At 44.3% G+C, this 21,227-nt stretch overlaps 1 protein-coding gene across 2 annotated transcripts in view; it reads left to right on the top strand.

The window, feature by feature from the left end:
* The window catches only part of LOC306921752 (protein jagged-1a-like), a 41,494-nt gene extending 22,222 nt beyond the window's left edge, over nucleotides 1-19,272 (top strand). Inside the window, exons 9-26 of one of the 2 annotated variants that reach the window (XM_079499037.1) lie at nucleotides 12-125; nucleotides 1,346-1,392; nucleotides 2,044-2,217; nucleotides 2,595-2,745; nucleotides 3,054-3,218; nucleotides 4,282-4,395; nucleotides 4,543-4,656; nucleotides 7,511-7,624; nucleotides 8,496-8,612; nucleotides 9,378-9,405; nucleotides 9,902-9,987; nucleotides 13,839-13,952; nucleotides 14,173-14,276; nucleotides 14,681-14,914; nucleotides 15,767-15,898; nucleotides 16,656-16,806; nucleotides 17,490-17,737; nucleotides 18,028-19,272. In XM_079499037.1, coding sequence (XP_079355163.1) covers nucleotides 12-125; nucleotides 1,346-1,392; nucleotides 2,044-2,217; nucleotides 2,595-2,745; nucleotides 3,054-3,218; nucleotides 4,282-4,395; nucleotides 4,543-4,656; nucleotides 7,511-7,624; nucleotides 8,496-8,612; nucleotides 9,378-9,405; nucleotides 9,902-9,987; nucleotides 13,839-13,952; nucleotides 14,173-14,276; nucleotides 14,681-14,914; nucleotides 15,767-15,898; nucleotides 16,656-16,806; nucleotides 17,490-17,737; nucleotides 18,028-18,330 — 2,510 coding nt within the window. In that variant the 3' untranslated portion in view covers nucleotides 18,331-19,272. Of the gene's footprint in view, nucleotides 1-11; nucleotides 126-1,345; nucleotides 1,393-2,043; nucleotides 2,218-2,594; nucleotides 2,746-3,053; nucleotides 3,219-4,281; nucleotides 4,396-4,542; nucleotides 4,657-7,510; nucleotides 7,625-8,495; nucleotides 8,613-9,377; nucleotides 9,406-9,901; nucleotides 9,988-13,838; nucleotides 13,953-14,166; nucleotides 14,277-14,680; nucleotides 14,915-15,766; nucleotides 15,899-16,655; nucleotides 16,807-17,489; nucleotides 17,738-18,027 lie in introns of both variants that reach the window. The other variant, XM_079499036.1, reaches the window with a different exon arrangement.
* Nucleotides 19,273-21,227: the final 1,955 nt, after the last annotated feature.

Here is a 21,227-nt window from a genome sequence, read left to right as displayed (position 1 = left end):
GGTGGTTTCAGACGCCAACGAATGTGACGGTGATCCCTGCATCAACGCCGTCTCCTGCCGAAATCTGATTGGAGGATACTTCTGCGAGTGCCTTCCTGGTTGGACGGGACAGAACTGTGACACCAGTGAGTGTGTGCCAATAGCATGCCTCCGTGTGCACGCGCGCGGTTTGCGTGCCTGTGGGATGCTTGGTGGCTCAGCCAGTCAGTGCACAAGTGCTCCTTGTGCGCGTGAGGACTTTGGGTTCAAATCCGACTCCCGGTCTTGTCTCGCATGTCTCTCCTTTCGCTCTCTGCCCTGGGTTTCATGTCTCTCTACACTCTCTGCCCTGGGTTTCATGTCTCTCTACACTCTCTGCCCTGGGTTTCATGTCTCTCCTCTCACTCTCTGCCCTGGGTTTCATGTCTCCTCTCACTCTCTGCCCTGGGTTTCATGTCTCTCCTCTCACTCTCTGCCCTGGGTTTCATGTCTCTCTACACTCTCTGCCCTGGGTTTCATGTCTCTCTACACTCTCTGCCCTGGGTTTCATGTCTCTACACTCTCTGCCCTGGGTTTCATGTCTCTCTACACTCTCTGCCCTGGGTTTCATGTCTCTCTACACTCTCTGCCCTGGGTTTCATGTCTCTCTACACTCTCTGCCCTGGGTTTCATGTCTCTCTACACTCTCTGCCCTGGGTTTCATGTCTCTCCTCTCACTCTCTGCCCTGGGTTTCATGTCTCTCTACACTCTCTGCCCTGGGTTTCATGTCTCTCTACACTCGCTGCCCTGGGTTTCATGTCTCTCCTCTCGCTCTCTGCCCTGGGTTTCATGTCTCTCTACACTCTCTGCCCTGGGTTTCATGTCTCTCCTCTCACTCTCTGCCCTGGGTTTCATGTCTCTCTACACTCTCTGCCCTGGGTTTCATGTCTCTCTACACTCTCTGCCCTGGGTTTCATGTCTCTCTACACTCGCTGCCCTGGGTTTCATGTCTCTCCTCTCGCTCTCTGCCCTGGGTTTCATGTCTCTCTACACTCTCTGCCCTGGGTTTCATGTCTCTCTACACTCTCTGCCCTGGGTTTCATGTCTCTCCTCTCACTCTCTGCCCTGGGTTTCATGTCTCTCCTCTCACTCTCTGCCCTGGGTTTCATGTCTCTCTACACTCTCCTCTTCTGAAATAAACCAGAAACACTGACAAAAAATAACTTACTATAAAAGGGAATAGCTGTGGAAAGTGTTTGTTTTGACTGTGTAATTCAAACGAAAAGAAAACCAGCCCATCTGATTACAGTAAATAAGCACGCATTGTAGATTACGTAAGGAGCTGTTTATGTGATCGTGGGCTGACTTTGTTACGTTTCCCTACAGATATCAACGACTGTCATGGTCAGTGTCACAACGGAGGGACATGTAAGGTACGAAAGAACGCTCTGTGTGTGCGTGCGTGCGTGCGTGCATGCGTGCGTGCGCGTGTGTGCGCTCTGTGGAACCACACATGCCTTACTTTAATCCATTAAAACCGGAAAAGCATCTGTTTAATTGGAGATTTTAAGAACTTTAACCTTTATTTCATAATTTGGCTATTCCACAATAGCAGATATGCAAGCTCATAGTGCGTCACTTCATACCACGCTATGAGCTTGTAGATCTGCAATTCATGAAAAATATTGCACATTTGTACAAATCTTTAAAATTTAATATATACAGTTTATCTTACAAATTTGACATTTTTAACTGAAATCTTCAATCCTGGGGATCCCTGGAACAAATGTTGAGATGTCCTTGACATGAAAACCTTTGAGCACCGTTGATAGATAAGCACCATACGTTTTTCAGAAAACTGTTTAGAACTGATTTAGAAGACATTCGTAGAATCGGCCTCAGATCTTAATGGGTTAAAACAGCTACCCTAGCGTCCCTATTTTGTGGTGAACAAGATATTTAGTGTAGAGTGAAAACAGAATGGGGCCTAGGTTAACAGTGGTAACCTCTCTCTCTCTCTCTCTCTCTCTCTCTCTCTCTCTCTCTCTCTCTCTCTCTCTCTCTCTCTCTCTCTCTCTCTGCAGGACATGGTGAATGGCTACAGGTGTGCATGTCGCCATGGCTACGGGGGTGACCAGTGTGAGACGGAGGTGGACGAGTGTGCCAGCGGGCCCTGCCTCAACGGCGGCCGGTGCCACGACGACGTCGACGCCTTCCACTGCCTGTGCCCGCCCGGTTTCTCCGGCAACCGCTGTCAGGTGAGCGCTCGCTCAGGCCACGCCAACTTGGTGTAAACCCATTGGGTTCTTAACGTCTTGTCTGGGGACAGCCAGGGGGTTCCAAATGGACCCTTACAGGTCTGGAACTCTGAGTGTGTGATTGGTTCCATTTACACACTCAGAGTTCAAGGACCGGCACTTTCATATTTATTAGGCCAGGTGTGTGGGTGTGGGTGGGTGTGTGTGGGTGTGGTCGTGGTGACGGGGAGACCCCTGTTACTGAACAAACACTAATAGCAATTATTAGCCTGATATCACAATATAGAGCTTTTACCTTTTAACCAAAGATCACTTACCCTACCTTTAACAATTCTGTTAAATCCCCCCCCCCCTCTCTCTGTCTGTCTGTCTCTCAGTTGGACATAGATTACTGTCAGTCGAACCCGTGCCAGAACGGCGCCCCTTGTTTCAACCTGGCCTCCGACTATGTGTGTAAATGCTCCGAGGATTACGAGGGCAAAAACTGCTCTCACCTGAAGGACCACTGTCGCACCACACCATGCAAAGGTTACTATTTGATTATATCACTGTGTGTGTGTGTGTGTGTGTGTGCATGTGCGTGTGCATGCGTGTGTGTGTGTGTGCGCGCACGTGCACGCGTGAATGATATTGCGCAATTGACACTCCTATTGACACAAAAACAATAGGAGAGTTGACAACATTTTAGTAAAGTGACCCACATTTGGACGCACACACAGTCACACACACACACACACACACACACACACACACACACACACACACACACACACACACACACACACACACACAAAGCTAATATCCATACCCCGCTCCCTTCCTCCCATCTCTCCCAGTGATTGACAGCTGCACAGTGGCGGTGTCGTCCAATAACACGGCAGGTGGGGTGCGTCTGATCTCGTCCAACGCGTGCGGTCCCCACGGGCGATGTCGAAGCCTGGCAGGGGGGCAGTTCAGCTGCGAGTGTCAGGAGGGCTTCACCGGAACCTACTGTCATGAGAGTAAGCACATGCACGCACGCACGCATGCACGCACGCACGCACGCACGCACGCACACACACACACACTATATAACGCAGTGATTCTCACATTTCTTTTTTTTTCTTAGCTCATAGCACCTTTGTAAATAACGTTATTCATACACAGCACCCCTGCATTACATTGTTACTTTACAGCACCTTACATTTATTTTTGCAAGCTGATGACTTTTACTTTTACTTTTACTTTTAAATATTGCACTTTTGACTCTACTACATTTCTAGGAAGGGACTACTATAAAACTTAACCACTAACGCCCTATTTAGAATAACACCGAAACTAGCCAATCTCCAAGCTCTGCTATTTTCACTGTGTCTGAACATTTCTGAAATTGTACTTTGTAATTTGTACTTTTGAATACTTGAGTATAGTACATACGCTGCCCGGTGTTAATGTTTGTTTTTAGTTCAATGTTTGTTTTATAAACACCATTGACAATGAAGGGAAAATTTACGTCATCTTGTCCCTAACACAAACATTAAATCCCATTAACAATAAAGAGAATTTAATGTTTGTGTTGGCACCGTTTGTTTTACATCACCATTACATCACCTAATCAACATGAGTTAGACTTTATTAGCGCCCCTCACTTCACACGGATGTGATTTTTGACTTACTAATTGAGCACAATGTTCTGAGGCAGTGCTGTGACACTGCTGAGCCATCTCTTGCTGTGGTTGTGAAGAGAGATGAAAGAGAGTACTGTATGTGTTTGCTGAGAACCAACAGCTTGGCATTGGCAACACCACATGTAAATTACAAGTTGACACCAATCGTAAATTCCAAGTTGACAGTATAACTATATGCAGATTGTGATTTGTGTGAATTTCTGTCAATTCACTGGATTGATGCTTTTTCCCTCACTTTGAGAGTTGAGCAACGGAAAAGTTAATTTCTTTAAACATGTATTCTGTTTATTTTACTATTTTCTATTATTGAGGGGCTATATACAGCTTTAATGTTTGTTTTTAGTTCAATGTTTGTTTTAAAGTTTAAAGTTTTAAATTCTCTCTCTCTCTCTCTCAGATATAAATGACTGTGCCAGCGCTCCGTGTCAGAATGGAGGGACATGTATTGATAAAGTCAGTCAGTATGAGTGCATCTGTGCTGAAGGCTGGGACGGACACCACTGTCTCAACAGTAAGACTCCTCTCCTCTCCTGTCCTCTCTTCATTCCTCCTCTCCTCTCCTCTCCTCTCCTCTCCTCTCCTCTCCTCTCCTCTCCTCTCCTCTCCTCTCCTCTCCTCTCCTCTCCTGTCTCTAACCGTGTGGTTGACATTGTTGCAGACATTGACGACTGCAGTTCGAACCCGTGTCTGAACCACGCGACATGTCACGACCAGCTCAATGACTTCTACTGCGAATGCCACAACGACTGGAAGGGAAAGACCTGTCACTCAAGTAAGACCCGTACCTTCTTCACTTACCATGGATGGTCATTCCGACCAATCACTGCGTCAGATGACATGAGTGTCTTATTTCTCAGTTTGTTCATTGGCTACTACATGTATTAAAGGGGAACTTCACTGCCAGAATGCACTGAAGTCACTTAAAAATACCACTATTTGTAGTGGGAAAACGTGTATAACGGACACCCAGGCTCCAAGGATTCTGATTGGTCTGTGGGCTGGGCGGGACCAGATCCTTCCAATGTACAATTCAATTCGAACAGAGAGTTGTTATGGAGTTGTTATGGAGACGGCCAGCAGCAGAAGCGAAGTGAAAGAAAAAAAATCACACCCGTGTGAACTGAGTGGTGTAAGGTCTGTCTGACGTAATGAAATCATGTCTGACGTAATGAAATCACACCCGGGTGTGATTTCATTACCTGGCTTTGTTTGTGCAGAAAAAATGAGCATGGTTGCTATGTTCACCCTGTTCACCCGGGTGTGATTTCATTACGTCATTACAACAGGGTGAACATAGCAACCATGCTCATTTTTTCTGCACAAAAAAGCCAGTTGTAGGAGTGGTTTACACCACTCAAAAAATCCACTGAACGGAGCAAATAATTCTGGATTCTATACTAGCGTTCTCTGGACACATGTCTAAATGGTAAATGGTGCATTTATATAGCGCCTTTATCCAAGGCGCTTTACATAGATTGTGCATTACATTCACCCATTCACACACATTCATACACCGATTGCAGCGGAAGCCATGCAAGGTACCAACCAGCACATCGGGAGCAATTTGGGGTTCAGTGTCTTGCCCAATGACACTTCGACATGTAGACAGGAGGAGCCGGGATTCGAACCGCCGACCCATGGATCATTGGACGACCTGCTCTACCTCCTGAGCCACAGCCGCCCCATGTCTACAGTGCATATGTATTAACAGGGCTGAAAACTTGTTGAAACTCTCGCCACATCGTTTACAGTGGAAGGGTTTTACTCTGTTGTGAAGACGTTTCTTTCTCTTCAAGTTATCTAAACGACTGAAACTCTTGTCGGCCTGTAGGCTGTGGAAGGTTTCGGTGTGTACCTGTAGCCGTTGGTGCGAGTTCAGGTGACTTACCTTACTGAAGCTCCTGTCAGACCGTATGCTGTGGAGAGGTTCTTCTCCGGCGTGTAGCCGCTGGTGTGAGTTCAGGTGACTTACCTTACTGAAGCTCTTATCGCACATTGAACAGTGAAAAGCTCTTTCTCCGGTGTGGACACGCAGGTGTTCCTTCACACTAGCTAAGTCACTGAAACTCTTGTCACACTGTTTACAGCGGTAAGGCCTCTCTACCGTGTGGAGAAGTTGGTGTTCGTTCAGATTACCTAACTCGTTGAAACTTTTGTCACAGTCTTTACAGTGGAATGGTTTTCGTCCGGCATGGAGACGCGGGCATTTTTGTAGACTGCTTATGTCACTGAACCTCTTGTCACAGTGTGTGGAGTGGACAGGTGTGTCTCTAGTGCGGACACACTTGTGTGAGTTCAGGTCAATAACCTGACTGAAACTCTTCTCACACCGTTCACAGTGGAAAGACCTTTCCCCTGTGTGGAGAGACCTTTCCCCTGTGTGGAGACACGGGGTTTTTTTCAGACCACATAATTCGTTCAAACTCTTCTCAGTCTGTTTACAGAGGAATGTTCTTTCTCCCGTCTGGATACACGGATGTTTTTCCCCGCCACCTAATTCATTGAAAGGTTTTAATGCAGTGTGGACATTAAGCCGGTGTCTTTTCAGACTACTAGACCCGCTGAAGCTCTTTTCACAGTGTTTACAGTGGAAAGGTTTTTCTCCAGTGTGGATACGCTGGTGTATCTTCAGGAAACTAGAATATGTGAAACTCTTGCCACAGTGTTCACAGATGTGGGGTCTCTTACCTGCGTGAGTCATCTGGCATGTCTTTGCATCTCCTGCTCGAGTTACTTCTCCTGCTGGTTGAGTTACTTCTGGTTGAGTTAGTTCTCCTGGTTGAGTTACTTCTGGTTGAGTTAGTTCTCCTGGTTGAGTTACTTCTGGTTGAGTTACTTCTGGTTGAGTTAGTTCTCCTGGTTGAGTTAGTTCTGGTTGAGTTACTTCTGGTTGAGTTAGTTCAGGTTGAGTTAATTCTCCTGGTTGAGTTAATTCTCGTGGTTTACTTACTTCTTCTCGTGGTTGACTTACTTTTCGTGGTTGAGTTAATTCTCGTGCTAACTTTTGTGGTCGAGTTACCTTTTGTGGTTGAGGTACTTTTCGTGGTTGAGTTACTTCTCGTGGCTGCGTTACTTCATGTGGTTGAATTAAAGTCTTGGTAAGTTGGCAACTGAAAAGATCTTCATCGGTGCCTCCTTGTTTCTGTCGGGTTGCAGAGGTGGTCTGCCCATTCATCAGCATTTGGCGATTGTTGTGACCCATCGTCGTGTGTTTTATGAAGGAAGAGAAATATGAAAATGTATGGACAGAACACGCTCTGTCTCTCTTGCTCTCTCTTGATGAAGTCTGTGAGGAAACTTTACTTTTAAATGATCAGTTTCAACCTCTGGTTTTAAGGTGTGTTAAGTTGTGACATGAGGTAATTGGTGACATAAGATAATTAGTGACGTCAGGTAATTAACACACCTTACAATTAGTGACGTCAGCTTTGCAGTGACTGGTTTGAATCAAAGTGTCATCCTCAGACTGGGCTTTTGGACTGTGTGTGTGTGTGTGTGTGTGTGTGTGTGTGTGTGTGTGTGTGTGTGTGTGTGTGTGTGTGTGTGTGTGTGTGTGTGTGTGTGTGTGTGTGTGTGTGTGTGCGTGCGTGCACATGCTGTTAACTGAACGTGTGTGTTCTTTTCAGGAGAGAGTCAGTGTGATGAGTCTACGTGTAACAATGGAGGAACCTGTTATGATGAAGGAGACTCCTTCAAATGCGTGTGTTCAGCTGGCTGGGACGGACCCTCCTGTAACATAGGTCAGTACTACTTACTAGGCATGTGCCAAAATACCGGCAAATACTGTTCATTCCCACCACAATTCAGCTGAACACAAATGCTGTATTTGTATCAGTAGAAGGATGAGTGAAGAAGAAGGTTGGTGTTAGGCAAATTAAACACACTCACTGTTCAAAGTGACAATGACGAGCGCTCCCTTACCTCCATTTCAGCTCTGCTTCTCCCGTGGATAGTAAGCCTTGACGTCCAGGATACATTACTGGAGTTGTTGGTAGATTTATAGTCCAAGGGCTTGCAGATCTGCTACTTTTGTGAGAAGCTGTAGTAGGACATTCATTTACGAGAAAACACAAGTAACAATATGGAGATAAGAGGTTACAGGATGGGGGTTAATGTAGCCACATTAGCCTCTAGTCAAGCAACATTATGTTGCTAACGGTACTAAACCGGGAATGTAAGTAAGTAAGCCTTGCCGAGGCCCATAGAGCAGGAGCCTATCTCCTGTTTCTGTAGCGTGAGGCAGCTTGATGTACAAGTACCCCCTGGACATGGCGCTAGTATGTCACAGGGACTTACCCCCAATCGAACCCATGATGGTGAGTGCCAAGCAGGGAGGCTCTGAGTCCCATGGTATTACCCGACCGGGGTTCGAACCCCGACCTCCCAGTCCTTTGGCGGACACTCTTAACCACAAGGACACTGAGCTGGAATGGCGACCAGAGAATAGCGTCGGTCATTTAAACAGCCCCGATATAGATGCACAGACAGTGGCAGCCGAAACAATACCCCTTGTCTGTTTACAATGCCCAACGTTTACAAGGCACAACGTGATGAATCAAAGCAATCTGCATGTGTGCACTGGCCTGTGTAACATGCTCCGTGTGTTTGTAGGCGTGAACAGCACATGTCTGCCCAGTCCATGTGAAAACGGAGGAACCTGCATCGTTAGCGGAGACTCATTCACCTGTGTGTGCAAAGACGGCTGGGAAGGACCTACATGTACATACAGTGAGTACTAATTAATACTAGGCCTACTGCTAATGTACAGACCCACATTACCCACAGAGAGCACTACAGTACTATTATAGACACATTAGTCAGTGTGTAGACCACTTTTTCACTGGAGTTGAACCGGTTCGGTTATTTTCTCCCGCGTAATTTTGAAGCAGTTCTTTGTGTTTCCACTGAAAATGAATTGGTTCGTAACTGGAACCGAAAAATACTCCCTGGCCTTAACTGGGAACCAAATGCACAGTCACTATTCTACAAGTTGAAAGATGCAGATGCGAAGCAAGTGAATTGTCATTAAAAAAAGAAAAGGGAAACCGTATCTGCCATTGTCGATTGAATTTGAACTAGAATCGAGCCTGGTGCAATTAGGGACTCTTGCTCCACAGACAAGGGCCTAAAACTGGTGCTTAAAACTGGTGGAAACACAGGCCGGTTTGCAGCAGGTTCTGTGAAAGCACCAAGGTTCCAAGAATCTAGAACGGAACCAGTTCTAGAACCAAAGTTCTTTTAGTGGAAAAGGGGCCTCAGTGAGACAATCTCACAGCTGTCCGCCCTTCCTGGGTGGAATTCATTAAAGAGTAAAAAAAAAAGCATTTACAGAGCCAATACATAGTCTTTAGGGTGTTTTTTTATATGGGGCAGTTGATATGATTGGTTACCAAAGACAGTAGGCATAAATGTTGTTGCTGCTGCTGCTACTGCTATTACTGCTATGTACTTCTACTACTAAACTTTTTTTTTTCTTTTTTACTATTTTCTCAGATACCAATGACTGCAGCCCCCACCCATGGTGAGTGAACAACAATTATGCACAGAAACCTTGTCTGATGCATAAGAAAGAAATCACACCCGTGTGAGGGGCGCTAATATATTAAAGTCTAACTCATGTTGATTAGGTGATGTAATGGTGATGTAAAATAAACGGTGACAAAACAAACATTAGATTCTCTTTATTGTTAATGGCATGACAAGATGACGTATATTTTCCCTGCATTGCCAATGGCGTTTTTAAAACGCTAAAATCAAACATTCATTTCTCTTCATTGTCAAATGTCAATGGCGTTTTTAAAACAAACATTGAACTAAAAACAAACATAAAAAATGCAGGAATATAAACCTAATCCAAAATCTTTAATGAATGGTTTCGGAGACGGTGTGTAAACTTGATTTGTAGCAACTTTATATTGTACATACATCATGCACTATAGTCTCTGAACTCTCTCTGTGTGTGTGTGTGTGTGTGTGTGTGTGTGTGTGCGTGTGCGTGTGTGTGCGTGTGCGCGTAGCTACAACAGTGGGACGTGTGTGGACGGGGATAACTGGTACAGATGTGAGTGTGCACCCGGGTTCACTGGACCAGACTGCAGAATCAGTGAGTACCTTAAACTCTCTCTCTCTCTCTGTCTCTCTCTCCATGCATGATTGATAGATCACGATATGAGTCTGTCTGTCTGTGTCTGTCTGTGTCTGTCTCTGTCTCTGTCTGTCTGTCTGTCTGTCTGTCTGTCTGTCTGTCTGTCTGTCTGTCTGTCTGTCTGTCTGTCTGTCTGTCTGTCTGTCTGTCTGTCTGTCTGTCTGTCTGTCTGTCTGTCTGTCTGTCTGTCTGTCTGTCTGTCTCGCTCTCTAAGCCCTGGGATGCAGTAAGGGTTCAGTTGGTTAAGTCAGGACAGAGTGTGGGGGATTGCTGGACCACAGGAGAAGATCTGTAAATGATGGGATCAGCTTAAGCTGATCACACTGAACGTACGTACGTACGTGCGTGCGTGCGTGCGTGCGTGCGTGCGTGCGTGCGTGCGTGCGTGCGTGCGTGCGTGCGTGCGTGCGTGCGTGCGTGCGTGCGTGTGTGCGTGCTCTCTACCCGAACCCACAAAAGGAGAAAAGGGCAGGATCTAATAATAATTGCACACCTTCTCCGTTATCGGCAGTGGCTCAGGGGTACAGTTGCTGGTTGGGAACCGGAAGGTTTGTGCCGAAGTGTTTTTGAGAAAGACTCTAAAACCCTAATAGCTCCCGATGAGCAGGTTGTTGCCTTGCATGGTTTCCTCCGCCATCGGTGTATGAATGTGTGTGTGAATGGGTTAATGTAATGCACAAGATGTGTTAAGCACCTTGGATGTATATGCACCATTTAACCATGTATTTATCTAATAATGTGGCTTATATTTGATTTGGGATGACATCATGTCTATGACGTATGAGTCTATATTTGGGCAAGGTTTTTGCCCCATCTGACTTCCACTGACTTCCCAAGCATTCCTTTTAGTTTTTTTATATTTTGGGCCGAAACATTCGGCCATTGCATTGCGAGCTTGTAGATCTGCTGTAGCTACAGTATATGATTGGAAATAAGGCAAGCCAAGCATAATAGGTGTCCTTTAAAAAATACAGTATATGTAATTTTATTGTTGATATCATCTCACTGGTATATTTTTTCACAATAACCATTCCATTTAAATACCGGTACAGTATGTATTTGACTAAAATAAAATAAAATGTGGCGCTCACAGGGGAGTCTCGGGTTCGAATCTCACTGATACATAAATCACTGGTTCATTTGGATCCATTTGTATACTCTCAGAGTTACACTGAGGATTTATCGGTGTAGATTGGGGGCACAAAGAAGAAAAAACAAATGGTTCCATTTGTAGTTGTACAATAAATGATTTACAGACGCATGAGTCTAGTGTGTCACGTACCGTATGTTGAGAAACATTGGCATACATTGTGAAATAAAATCTGCTGTGAGTTCAACCCCATGCACAGTTTTGCGTTGGACCGAGCCAAAACTCCCGCCGTCTTGTAATTTCAAGCGGTCTGATCGTGTGTGTGTGTGTGTGTGTGTGTGTGTGTGTGTGTGTGTGTGTGTGTGTGTGTGTGTGTGTGTGTGTGTGTGTGTGTGTGTGTGTGTGTGTGTCTGTGTGTGTGTGTGTGTGTGTGTGTGTGTGTGTGTGTGTGTGTGTGAAACAGATCTCCTCCCTGCCGTCCAGCAGTTGGACAGCTGTCTATCTGTTAGCTGCTGTGTGCGTGCGTGCAAGAAAATGTTCTTCTGGCCAGAACATGGTGACCCAGTTTGACAGAACTGGCCTTGTTGCCATCTTGATAACAGAGACTGATTGAATGTCAAGACTATACTGCTCTCATCCCTTCTCTCTGTCACCGAAGACAGAGTGCAGCGGTGTCACAGGGTATCTGAAGGTGGGGGGGATGAGTGTGGGGAGTCCGCGCGCCGAATTAGTTTTTTTATTTATTTATTTTGTTCTATTTTAGCCTATATCCCGGCCAAAATTCCCACGTAGGCATTTTTTGGCTAGGCAAAAATGGCACAGTACTCAATTCTCGATTCAATCAATCTTAAATGGGCCAATACGCTTTCATATACAGTTGGAGGACATCGATATTGTCCTTTTCTTTTTGCTGAGGTTTGCGTGATCTGCGCAAAAGGACAGTTAACCCATTTTGGGCGGGAACCCCTTTTGGTGTTTTAAACATTATGTTATAATTTAGCTATTGAAAAATAGCAGATCTACAAGCTCATAGCGCGCCACCGAGTGGCGCGCTACGAGCTTGTAGGTCTGCTATTTTTGAAAAATCGTGAAAATATTTATTTCAGAAAACTGGAGGATTTAGAAGGATTTTTTTTAAATTTTGAGGTCAGGCCTAAATGGGTCAAATGATAAGGGACAATATCGGTGGCACCCAACTGTAGGGGAAACAGAGTTGTTGCTGACGTCCAACTGGAAAAAGAAAAGAAAACGGGTGGTCAAAAATGGGGGGATGAAATCACCAATCTGTGAGAGTGGGGGTGTCACTCACAGTGACTGTCACTGACAGAGTGATTTATGGAGGATTGATAGACGAGATGATACACCATGAACATCATTGTTGTCGGGTAGAAACCTCTTACCTCCAACTTTTTGTGTTTTTTTGCAAATTAACCCATCAAAAGTAGCAGATCTGCAAGCTTGTTCGCACCCCGTTTTGAGCTTGTCGATCTGCTACTTCTGCTATTATAGAAACGACAATGGTGCCTGAGTCAATGTATATATACTCCTGGTCCAATATTTACTAAACTACCAAGTACAAGTTGCTCAGAATGTTAATTGCTTTTGTATTTAAAAAAAGAATACTTGGGTATTCATCAATCCAAAGAGAAAGTACATTGTGTTTTTAATATCAATGCATTGCTGTGTTGAAATGTAGACATTTCCCCCAAAAATGCTAACAATTTTCAAACGTAAATATAGCCAATCTACAAGCTCATACATTGCAGTAGTAAAAAGTAGCAAGTAAAAAGTGTACTTAAGTAGAGTACTCAAGTAAAGTAAATATACGTTGTTACTGTCCAGTGTCCACACATCGGTGCTTGTTGCAACCGTAGGTCACATTTACTACCCACGCCTCCATATATGGTCATGCTTCGTGACATCACGCCTCCATATATGGTCACGCTTCGTGACATCACGCCTCCATATGGTCACGCCTTGTGACATCACACCTCCATATATACATGCCTCATGACATCACGTGAGATCATGGAGACCGTTAGATCTCCATATATGGTTGTCAGTCCACGCCTCGTGACATCACGCCTCGTGACACGCTCCATATGTCAATCTGACATCATCAAACCTCTACACTCAAGACACGCTATATATGGCCATGAACCCTAGCCATTCCTGTTTTTCATTGTTCTAGTAATAATAATTATAATAATAATAATAATACAAATCACACCTGTGTGAAGTGGGAGGCGCTCTTTATCATCTGATCCTTATGTGATTGGTTGGTTAAATCTACGTCATATTTGGCGGACATTTCATTGTCAATGGCAAATATTGAGACGTGTGGGGACAAAAGCTGTAGGCCCCTCAATCAATAATGATGACGACGATAATGATGCTACATGCTAGCAACTGACATATCTTGGTCATCTTTGCTTTCATGTTTTTGTTACTTGGGCTTGTTTTTCTTGAGCACAATGTTAAAATGTAATTTATATTTAAACATGCTAGGTTCATTGTTTAACTATGGTATCCTAGTTTACTGAGGCATTACTCTCTGCAGTTGATGTATGTGTTTACCTTGCTTACTGTATTATATGTTGCTCTCTGGATAAAGAGTGTCTGCTAAAGGCCTATATTGTAATACTTATAATAATCATAATAAGGTCTTAGGTTTTAAAGTGACATTGTGCTTTGGTTTTTGTGTCCTTTGTCTTGTCAGACATCAACGAGTGCCAGTCGTCACCGTGTGCCGTGGGCTCCACCTGTGTGGATGAAATCAATGGCTACCGCTGCCTGTGTGCCGTTGGGAGGACTGGACATCGCTGTCTGGAAGGTACGGAACGCACACCCACGCACGCAAGCACGCACGCACGCGCGCGCGCACGCACGCACGCACGCACGCACAGATCTTAGATCTCAGATCTTAATATGATTATTTTTGGGGGTTGCGGGCGGCCTGAAAAGGATGAGAGCCACTGTGTTAGCTGCAGATTGAGGTGAAGGTGTGTTGGCTGGAAATGGCTGACATTGTGCTTTGTTGGTTCCAGCAACAGGGAGGCCGTGTGTGGTGGATGGACTGCTGGCGACAGATGGAACCAAATGGAACGAAGACTGTAACACCTGCCAGTGTGCCAACGCAGGAGTCACCTGTACCAAGGTATTACACTTGGGAAATGTACCCATGAAACAATGTTATACCAGTGGTTACCACCAGTCTCATTTAGTGCCATGCATATGCATGATGATAGTGCTGTTGGTGTTAGAGCAAGGTGTTAGGTTCAATTCCCATTGAGTAACGACTTATTGATGGGCCGATATAGAGCTCAACAGTGACAACCCACTTTTTGAACATTTTATTTTTTTACTATGGAGATACATTAGGTTACTGGAGATGCTAAGTTTGACGTTTACTTGGTATCCTAGTTTCTTTGAAGGTTCAAGAAGCATTTTCACTTCACAAATTTGTTGACAAGAGTTTTATGATTTCATAGTTAAAATAACAACGAATTGCTATAGTCTAACCATGCTTTGTCCACATCCTGTGCTTGTGCGTGTGTGCAGATGCGGTGCGGTCCCAGAAGCTGTACCCTGGCCTCTAAAGGGGGGACAGAGTGCCCGGCGGGACAGAGGTGCGTGGCCGTGCGGGACGACCGCTGCTTCACCAAACCGTGCGTGAGCCAGGGAGAGTGCACACACCATCTACCGCCACCCCCCCTCCTCCGCACGCACCCGTGTCACCCAGAGACCCCCTGCACCAACGTCACCTTCACCTTCAACAAGGACACCTTGACCCAGGTCAGTGTGGCCCAACAGGTCAGTGTGACCCAGGTCAGTGTGACCCAGGTCAGTGTGACGTCCACAAGGAGGTCTGTTTGAAGTACATTTACTTACACGGTGACTTTATCCATCTTCATGTAATTGGTCCTCACGATGATAATGCTGATAATGCTGATTTTTTTTGTGGTGCAACCACTCCTAGAACTAGCAATGTCCGTCCGTCCCTATGTCTGTATGTTTAGGATACCAACAGGGGGCGCTGTTGCACCACTCACTTCAGACATGACTGATTTTTTTCCCTACTTGGTCTGTGTCTCAGAGGAGACACTCGCCTACCAGTGTCATCAAAGTTGAACTTTTTTTGAGTGGTGCAGCCACTCCAAGGAACAACAATGTCCGTCCCTGGCTGTGTCCCTGGGTCCCTATGTATGTTAAGGTTACCAACAGGGGGCGCTGTTGCACCACTCACTTCAGATGGGTGCCATAATATAATGAGCATTAGTGAGGACCAATTATTATAATATAATTAACCAAGCATCTCGTTTGGAATATAAACGCTTCTAGAGAGAGTTCCAATGTGACAGCGCAAGGTAGTAACAGAAGATTATGCCGCCTGGTTTTGGGGGGTAATGGAAGGCGGGGCTTTTCAGAGTAAAATCTGCCTCATCTGCTGGGCTCTCTAGCGCCTTTATTTTTGAAAGATTCCGGCGCACTGGAAGTGTTAAGTGGTTTAACTACTGAAGTGATATTGTTGAATTCCTAATATTATTATTAATATGAAGTATTCTGCAGAAGCCCCTGGACTGGCGTCATGGCACCCACTTTGTGAAACACCCAAATAGTGTTAATATGTTGTGTTGTTGTTTTCAGGGTGTGACCGTGGAACAGGTGTGTGGGGAGCTGAGGAAGCTGTCCCTCATGAGGAACATGTCCTCTGAGCTGTCTGTCTCCATGTCCTGCCAGCTGTCCCTCACCGCCACCAACCAGATCCACGTCACCATCGTATGTCCTGCTGCATTCTGCTACACGTTGTTGAAAAACTTGTTTTCTTAATGCATGATAGAGAAGTCTAGTTATAGTAGTAGTAATAGTTAACTAAATACTATAAGATTTTAGTCAACTAAATCTACAGTTTATGTTGTCATTGGTGGCATTGTTGTAATGACTTGATTGCGTGCTGAAAATAGCAGATCTACAAGCTCACAACGCCTCAATATATTTAGTCTTAGTCCAAATGCTTAATGCATTGTTGGCTTAATTAATGAAGCTGTCTGCTGTCATATGTTAGTTGTCTTAATGGATTTATTTATTTGAAATGTCCATGTGAATCTGATGCACTTGACTATGTAACGTGGTCTAAAAATCAGCACTGAAACGCTTGTGAATGTACCATTTAGACATTGACTTTTATAAAAAAACATCACATTAAGATCCCAAATCTGATTAAATTCTGAGCCTACTGGGAGGATGTGCACATTTCTCTCACTGACCGGTCCCCAGCAGTGCCAGAGATCAGATTAGCTGCTCAGTCTCTCACAGAGCAGAAACATAATGCCGAAATGTAAAGATTTTAACGATCGACAAGCTCAAAGCTCCTTCGAGCTTGTGGATGTGCTGTTTTTGGTACTTTTGTATGATGCTTTCGTATGATCAAGTAGGCATTCATTTATTAAAAAACACAAACAGTTACAATATGGAGTTGGAGATGGAGCTTTCTGCAACGATAACAGAACTATTGTTATTGTTGGTGTTATTTCAGTGGACAGAAGAGCAGAGGCGAGGCAAGGCCCTGGTGAAGGAGATCAGTGAGAAGCTCATTGATCTGGTCAGCAGGAGGAACACCAACAGTACCATCATCAACGCCATCGCTGAGGTCCGAGTCCAGAGGCGACAAACCCAAAACCCCAACGGTAAGAAGAAGAAGAAGAAATGCTTTTTCAGGTCACGATTTTTTTCCAATCGGGATAAAGAACTCAGATAAGATACAGATTAAACAAGTGAAATGGAACTATAACGCCATAAGAATTAAGCTGATAAATGGGTACTCTCTCCTGAATGTCTGAAATTGTGCCGCCCTACAGTAGGTGAAAATGTAGTTTCTGTTCATTAAAGAGCTAGAGAGACAAGGAGACCGCTGTTACTAACAAGAACAAACAAAAATCTTCATATGCTAAGGGTCAATGTCTGTGTGAAAGTTCACATCAATTGCTCAACCTGTTGAGGGAGAAAAATGCAGATCAGACACACTGACAGAAATTCTTTCATTTATAGTAGGATAAATTAAGGATGTCCCCTGCATATCTCCAGAACTGTACTGTTTGTTTAACTGTTATGTTAAAATCATGACAGAAATAAATAAACTACAGCTACTTATTCTGTATCCTGTATGAGTTCTCTCTCCTGATTGGATAAAATGTGTATCCTGACATGGAACTGTATTTTCTCTTTACTAAAGAGACAGGGAAATCGACCCCTGTTACTGAACAAACACATAATACAGAATATGTAACTATTTAACACGTATTTTAGCAAACAAAATGTCATGTACTGCACCTTTTAAACTAGTTTGTTTGTTTCCTTGCTGTCTCTGCAGACTACCTGGTGCCGCTGCTGGTCTCCATGGTGATTGTAGTGTGGGCGCTGGCGGTTGCCGTAGTGTTGCTATGGTGCGTGCGGAGGCGGAGGAAGCAGAGCGCGCACGCCGGTGTCAGTGCTCAGAGCACAGTCAGCCCTGTGCCCATGACGGAGGACAACAACACCGTGAACAACGCCAGAGAACACCTGAACCAGATCAAGAACCACATCGAGAAGAACCCTGCCTCCAACGGCCTACCACACAAGGTTATTTTCGGCTTCGAATTTCGTTATATCAGTTTACATAAAAAAATAGCAAAATAGCAGATGTACAAGCTCAACGTTTTGAGCTTGCAGATCTGCTATTTTTGTGTGACGCTGCAGTATGATCAAGCAGGGGGGGTGTTCATTAAGGACACACTTTATCTATCATTTTAGCAAGTTTGAGTTCGTTTTGTAAGCACACCGTAGAAGTTTGGTTAGTTATCGAACGTTGTTGTAAAGCCTCGTTTATATTTGTAGTACTTAACTATTCTATAAAATCTTCGCTCCTGCAGGGCAAAGACGACACCCACCAGTACCGCCACCACCCCCCCCTCCTCCACCATCGCTATGACGACAAGAATGCCATCAACGGCAAGATAAGGACCAACGGTGCGCTGGAGGCGGGCGGTATGTGCGGCGAAGACGAGGCCGCCGACGGCAGGATGAAGACGTCGCGTTTCGCGAAAGCGCCGCCGGCGTACATGCTGGTGGAGAGGGACGAACTGACGGGAAAACACAGCGACTGGACAAACAAACAGAACAACAGAGAGGCGGAGTCAGCGCAGGGCCTAAGCCGCATGGAATACATTGTTTAGCCGACCAGGAAGTAAAAATGTGCTCAACCCCCCCCCACTCCCCCAATCGCATGAACGCTGGAGTCTACCTATTCTGGGGGATGGCGAAAAACGCGATCTACAAGCTCGATCTGAGGTTTACGGTGAATATTATTTAATGTAAAGCAAAAAATAAGAGAGAGCCCAGTATAGTGCCCTGAGGGACTCCTATCAGGGTTTAAGCCTTACAAACAATGGAGACAACAACGGAGGGAAGCGGACAACAACGGAGGGAGACACCCCCTAACGGGGGGGAAACTCTCGTGTCCTTTCCGAGTCGAAAAAGTATTTTCTTCTTTTCTTAGTTTGTTTGACCAGCTGGCAGACACTATTGGATACCGTGGTTGCCGCACACCCATGATGCTTTGCAGAGAGAGTTGAACGAGGATTTGTGAGAACTGTACGGAGTACGGACGCACCTGTCGGAGCGCCCCGGAAGCTCTGCGTCGAAAGTGAACCACAAAGAAAACAAATCATATTATTTATTTTTCCTTTTTTTTATCTGTGTCTGTCAGCAGTTTCTGCCGACATGAAGAATTTACATTTTCGATGTAGAATGTGGTTGTATAAACGTGTAAATATTTTGTTTCGTTTTCGTATTAATAACTGTATATTTGATTCATTAACTTAATACTCAAGAGCCTTAAAGATACCATTCCTTTTTGTTTTATTTATACTCGTTTAGATTTGAAGGGATGTCGGCTTTGTAAGCTCATCACGTCCTTGTTTTTTTGTTTTTGTTAATAAAAAATATTATTTCATGTATGTTTGGTTCAAATGCCAAAAGTGTTCTTCAAAGAATAGTTAATTTTTAACAATAGTAATGGGCATTTTTGTGCCCGGCGAAAAAATGTTTTGTACATTAAAGTGCATTGTTTTTGTACCATTTTGGTATAGTTTTTGCCAGGATGTATGTTTTGTATGTAAATTGTGTGTGTGTGTGTGTGTGTGTGTGTGTGTGTGTGTGTGTGTGTGTGTGTGTGTGTGTGTGTGTGTGTGTGGGGGGGGGGGGGGGGGGGGGGGGGGGTGATATTGCTGCTGTAGGGTTGTTGTTTGTTTTGTATTTTTATTTGAATCTTTGACCCCATGAACCCTATCCCGGTCATGTCATGATAGACAAAAATAGATACAAGCCCACAGTGCTGCTGTTTTCGCTATTTGACATACAATGAAATGAAGTAGCCTATAGGGTGTAGGTGACTGAACTGATACAGTGGCAGACATATTGCTTGTCACTGTGATTAAAGGTGCTGTACATGCCATTTTTTGCAAACAAGTAAGTTAAATCTCTATATTCTTCTAGTAGGCTGTAGAGCAGTGGTTCTCAAACCTTTTTTATGTCAAGGAGTACTTTGTGCCAGGGACCCCCAGAAGCAAAGATGAGTTAAAAAAATGTTTGCTTTAAAAATATTTATATTCAAAGATTTGCACACATTTTCACGATTTTTCAAAAATAGCAGATCTACAGTACAAGCTTGGCACAAAGTGTCACACTATGAACTTGTATATCTGCTATTTTTGAATAGCCAAAGTATAAAATACTGTATGGTTAAAATGATTAACTAATTTTCCAGGGGACCCCCTGGTACCTCCCAAGCACCCCTGGGGGTCGTCGGATCCCACTTTGAGAACCTCTTAAGTAAACAGAACATACATTTTCACGTGGAACACCTAATTTCATCCAATCGGGAGAGAAAACCCCACAAAGACCATTTATCAGCTTGCCTTTCAGTCCATTTTTTGGTCCGCTCATTTATTTGTTTCCTGATTGAAAATGGTATCCTGATTCCTGACCTGAAAATGCATTTTATGTTTACTAAAGGGCTGGAGAGACAGCCCTGTTACTTAATTAACACTAATGATTACTATCGAAATATAGAGCTACTTAACACTTATTTTAACAAAGAATATCACTTACAACACCTTTTAATTGTTTTAAGGGAACAATGATTTTTGTAGTTTGATTGCGTAAGAATGTGGATGGGCTGTAGTTTGCAGGTCGACCAACCTTGTTCTGATGTCTGACGACAAGGAAATACTTGAAGGAGAGCGTGTCCAATGAGAACACTGTATAGAGCTGTCCTATGACACCTTCCCTGTTCTAGATAGGATAAAAGAAAAGTGAGGTTGTGAGGAGAAAAAATCTGACGGACTGATTTGTTTTTCCGTTTAGTTTTTCTTCTCTACACTCAGTTCGTCACCGCAGGGGAGAAGGAATGGCAAGAAAGAGTTTACTTGTTTTGTTTTGTTTCCATGAGTGTTTTTGGAACTTGAGAAATAAAAGTTTGTTCCTGGCAACAGTGTCTTGTCATGTTTTGTTTTATTAAATGTTTTGTGCGTGCACACACACACACACACACACACACACACATACACACACACACACACACACAAAGGGGAGAGGTTTTGTGGACTGGTTTACTGTGCGTGCATGCGTGCGTGAGCATTTCAAAGCAACACTGTTCCACGACATTAATCCACCAAAGAAACATGAGTCTGTCTTTGTCCTCAGAAGAGCTGTTGAGTCTGAGGGGCTTTATTTCAACAAGGACCCCCACATTGATACATTAGGTCAGTGAGGCCACAGACCCCTGCATGTGAAAATTTCATTTTTCATTCAATCTTTAAAAAATTACAGATTGGCTATTTCTAAATAGCCGAAACATTACATGGGGGTTGTTTTTTGTCCCTGGGGGTCCCCGGACCCCACTTTGAGAACCACTCAAAGTGGTTCAAAACAACATCACCCATTTTTAGTTGGAAATGAATTGTGAGAACATGAAAGTCCAGTCGTGATAGATAGAAGAATACTAAGTAGGGTTTTTTTCCCCATAATAAACAAATACTCATAGTTACAATAAGAAAATCACATCCGTGTG

The sequence above is a fragment of the Electrona antarctica genome, assembly GCF_951216825.1.
Source record: "Electrona antarctica genome assembly, chromosome: 4".
NCBI classification, from domain to species: Eukaryota; Metazoa; Chordata; class Actinopteri; order Myctophiformes; family Myctophidae; genus Electrona; species Electrona antarctica.
The sequence above is the reverse complement of the archived record's forward strand: the minus strand, read 5'-3'. Positions and strand labels throughout refer to the sequence as shown.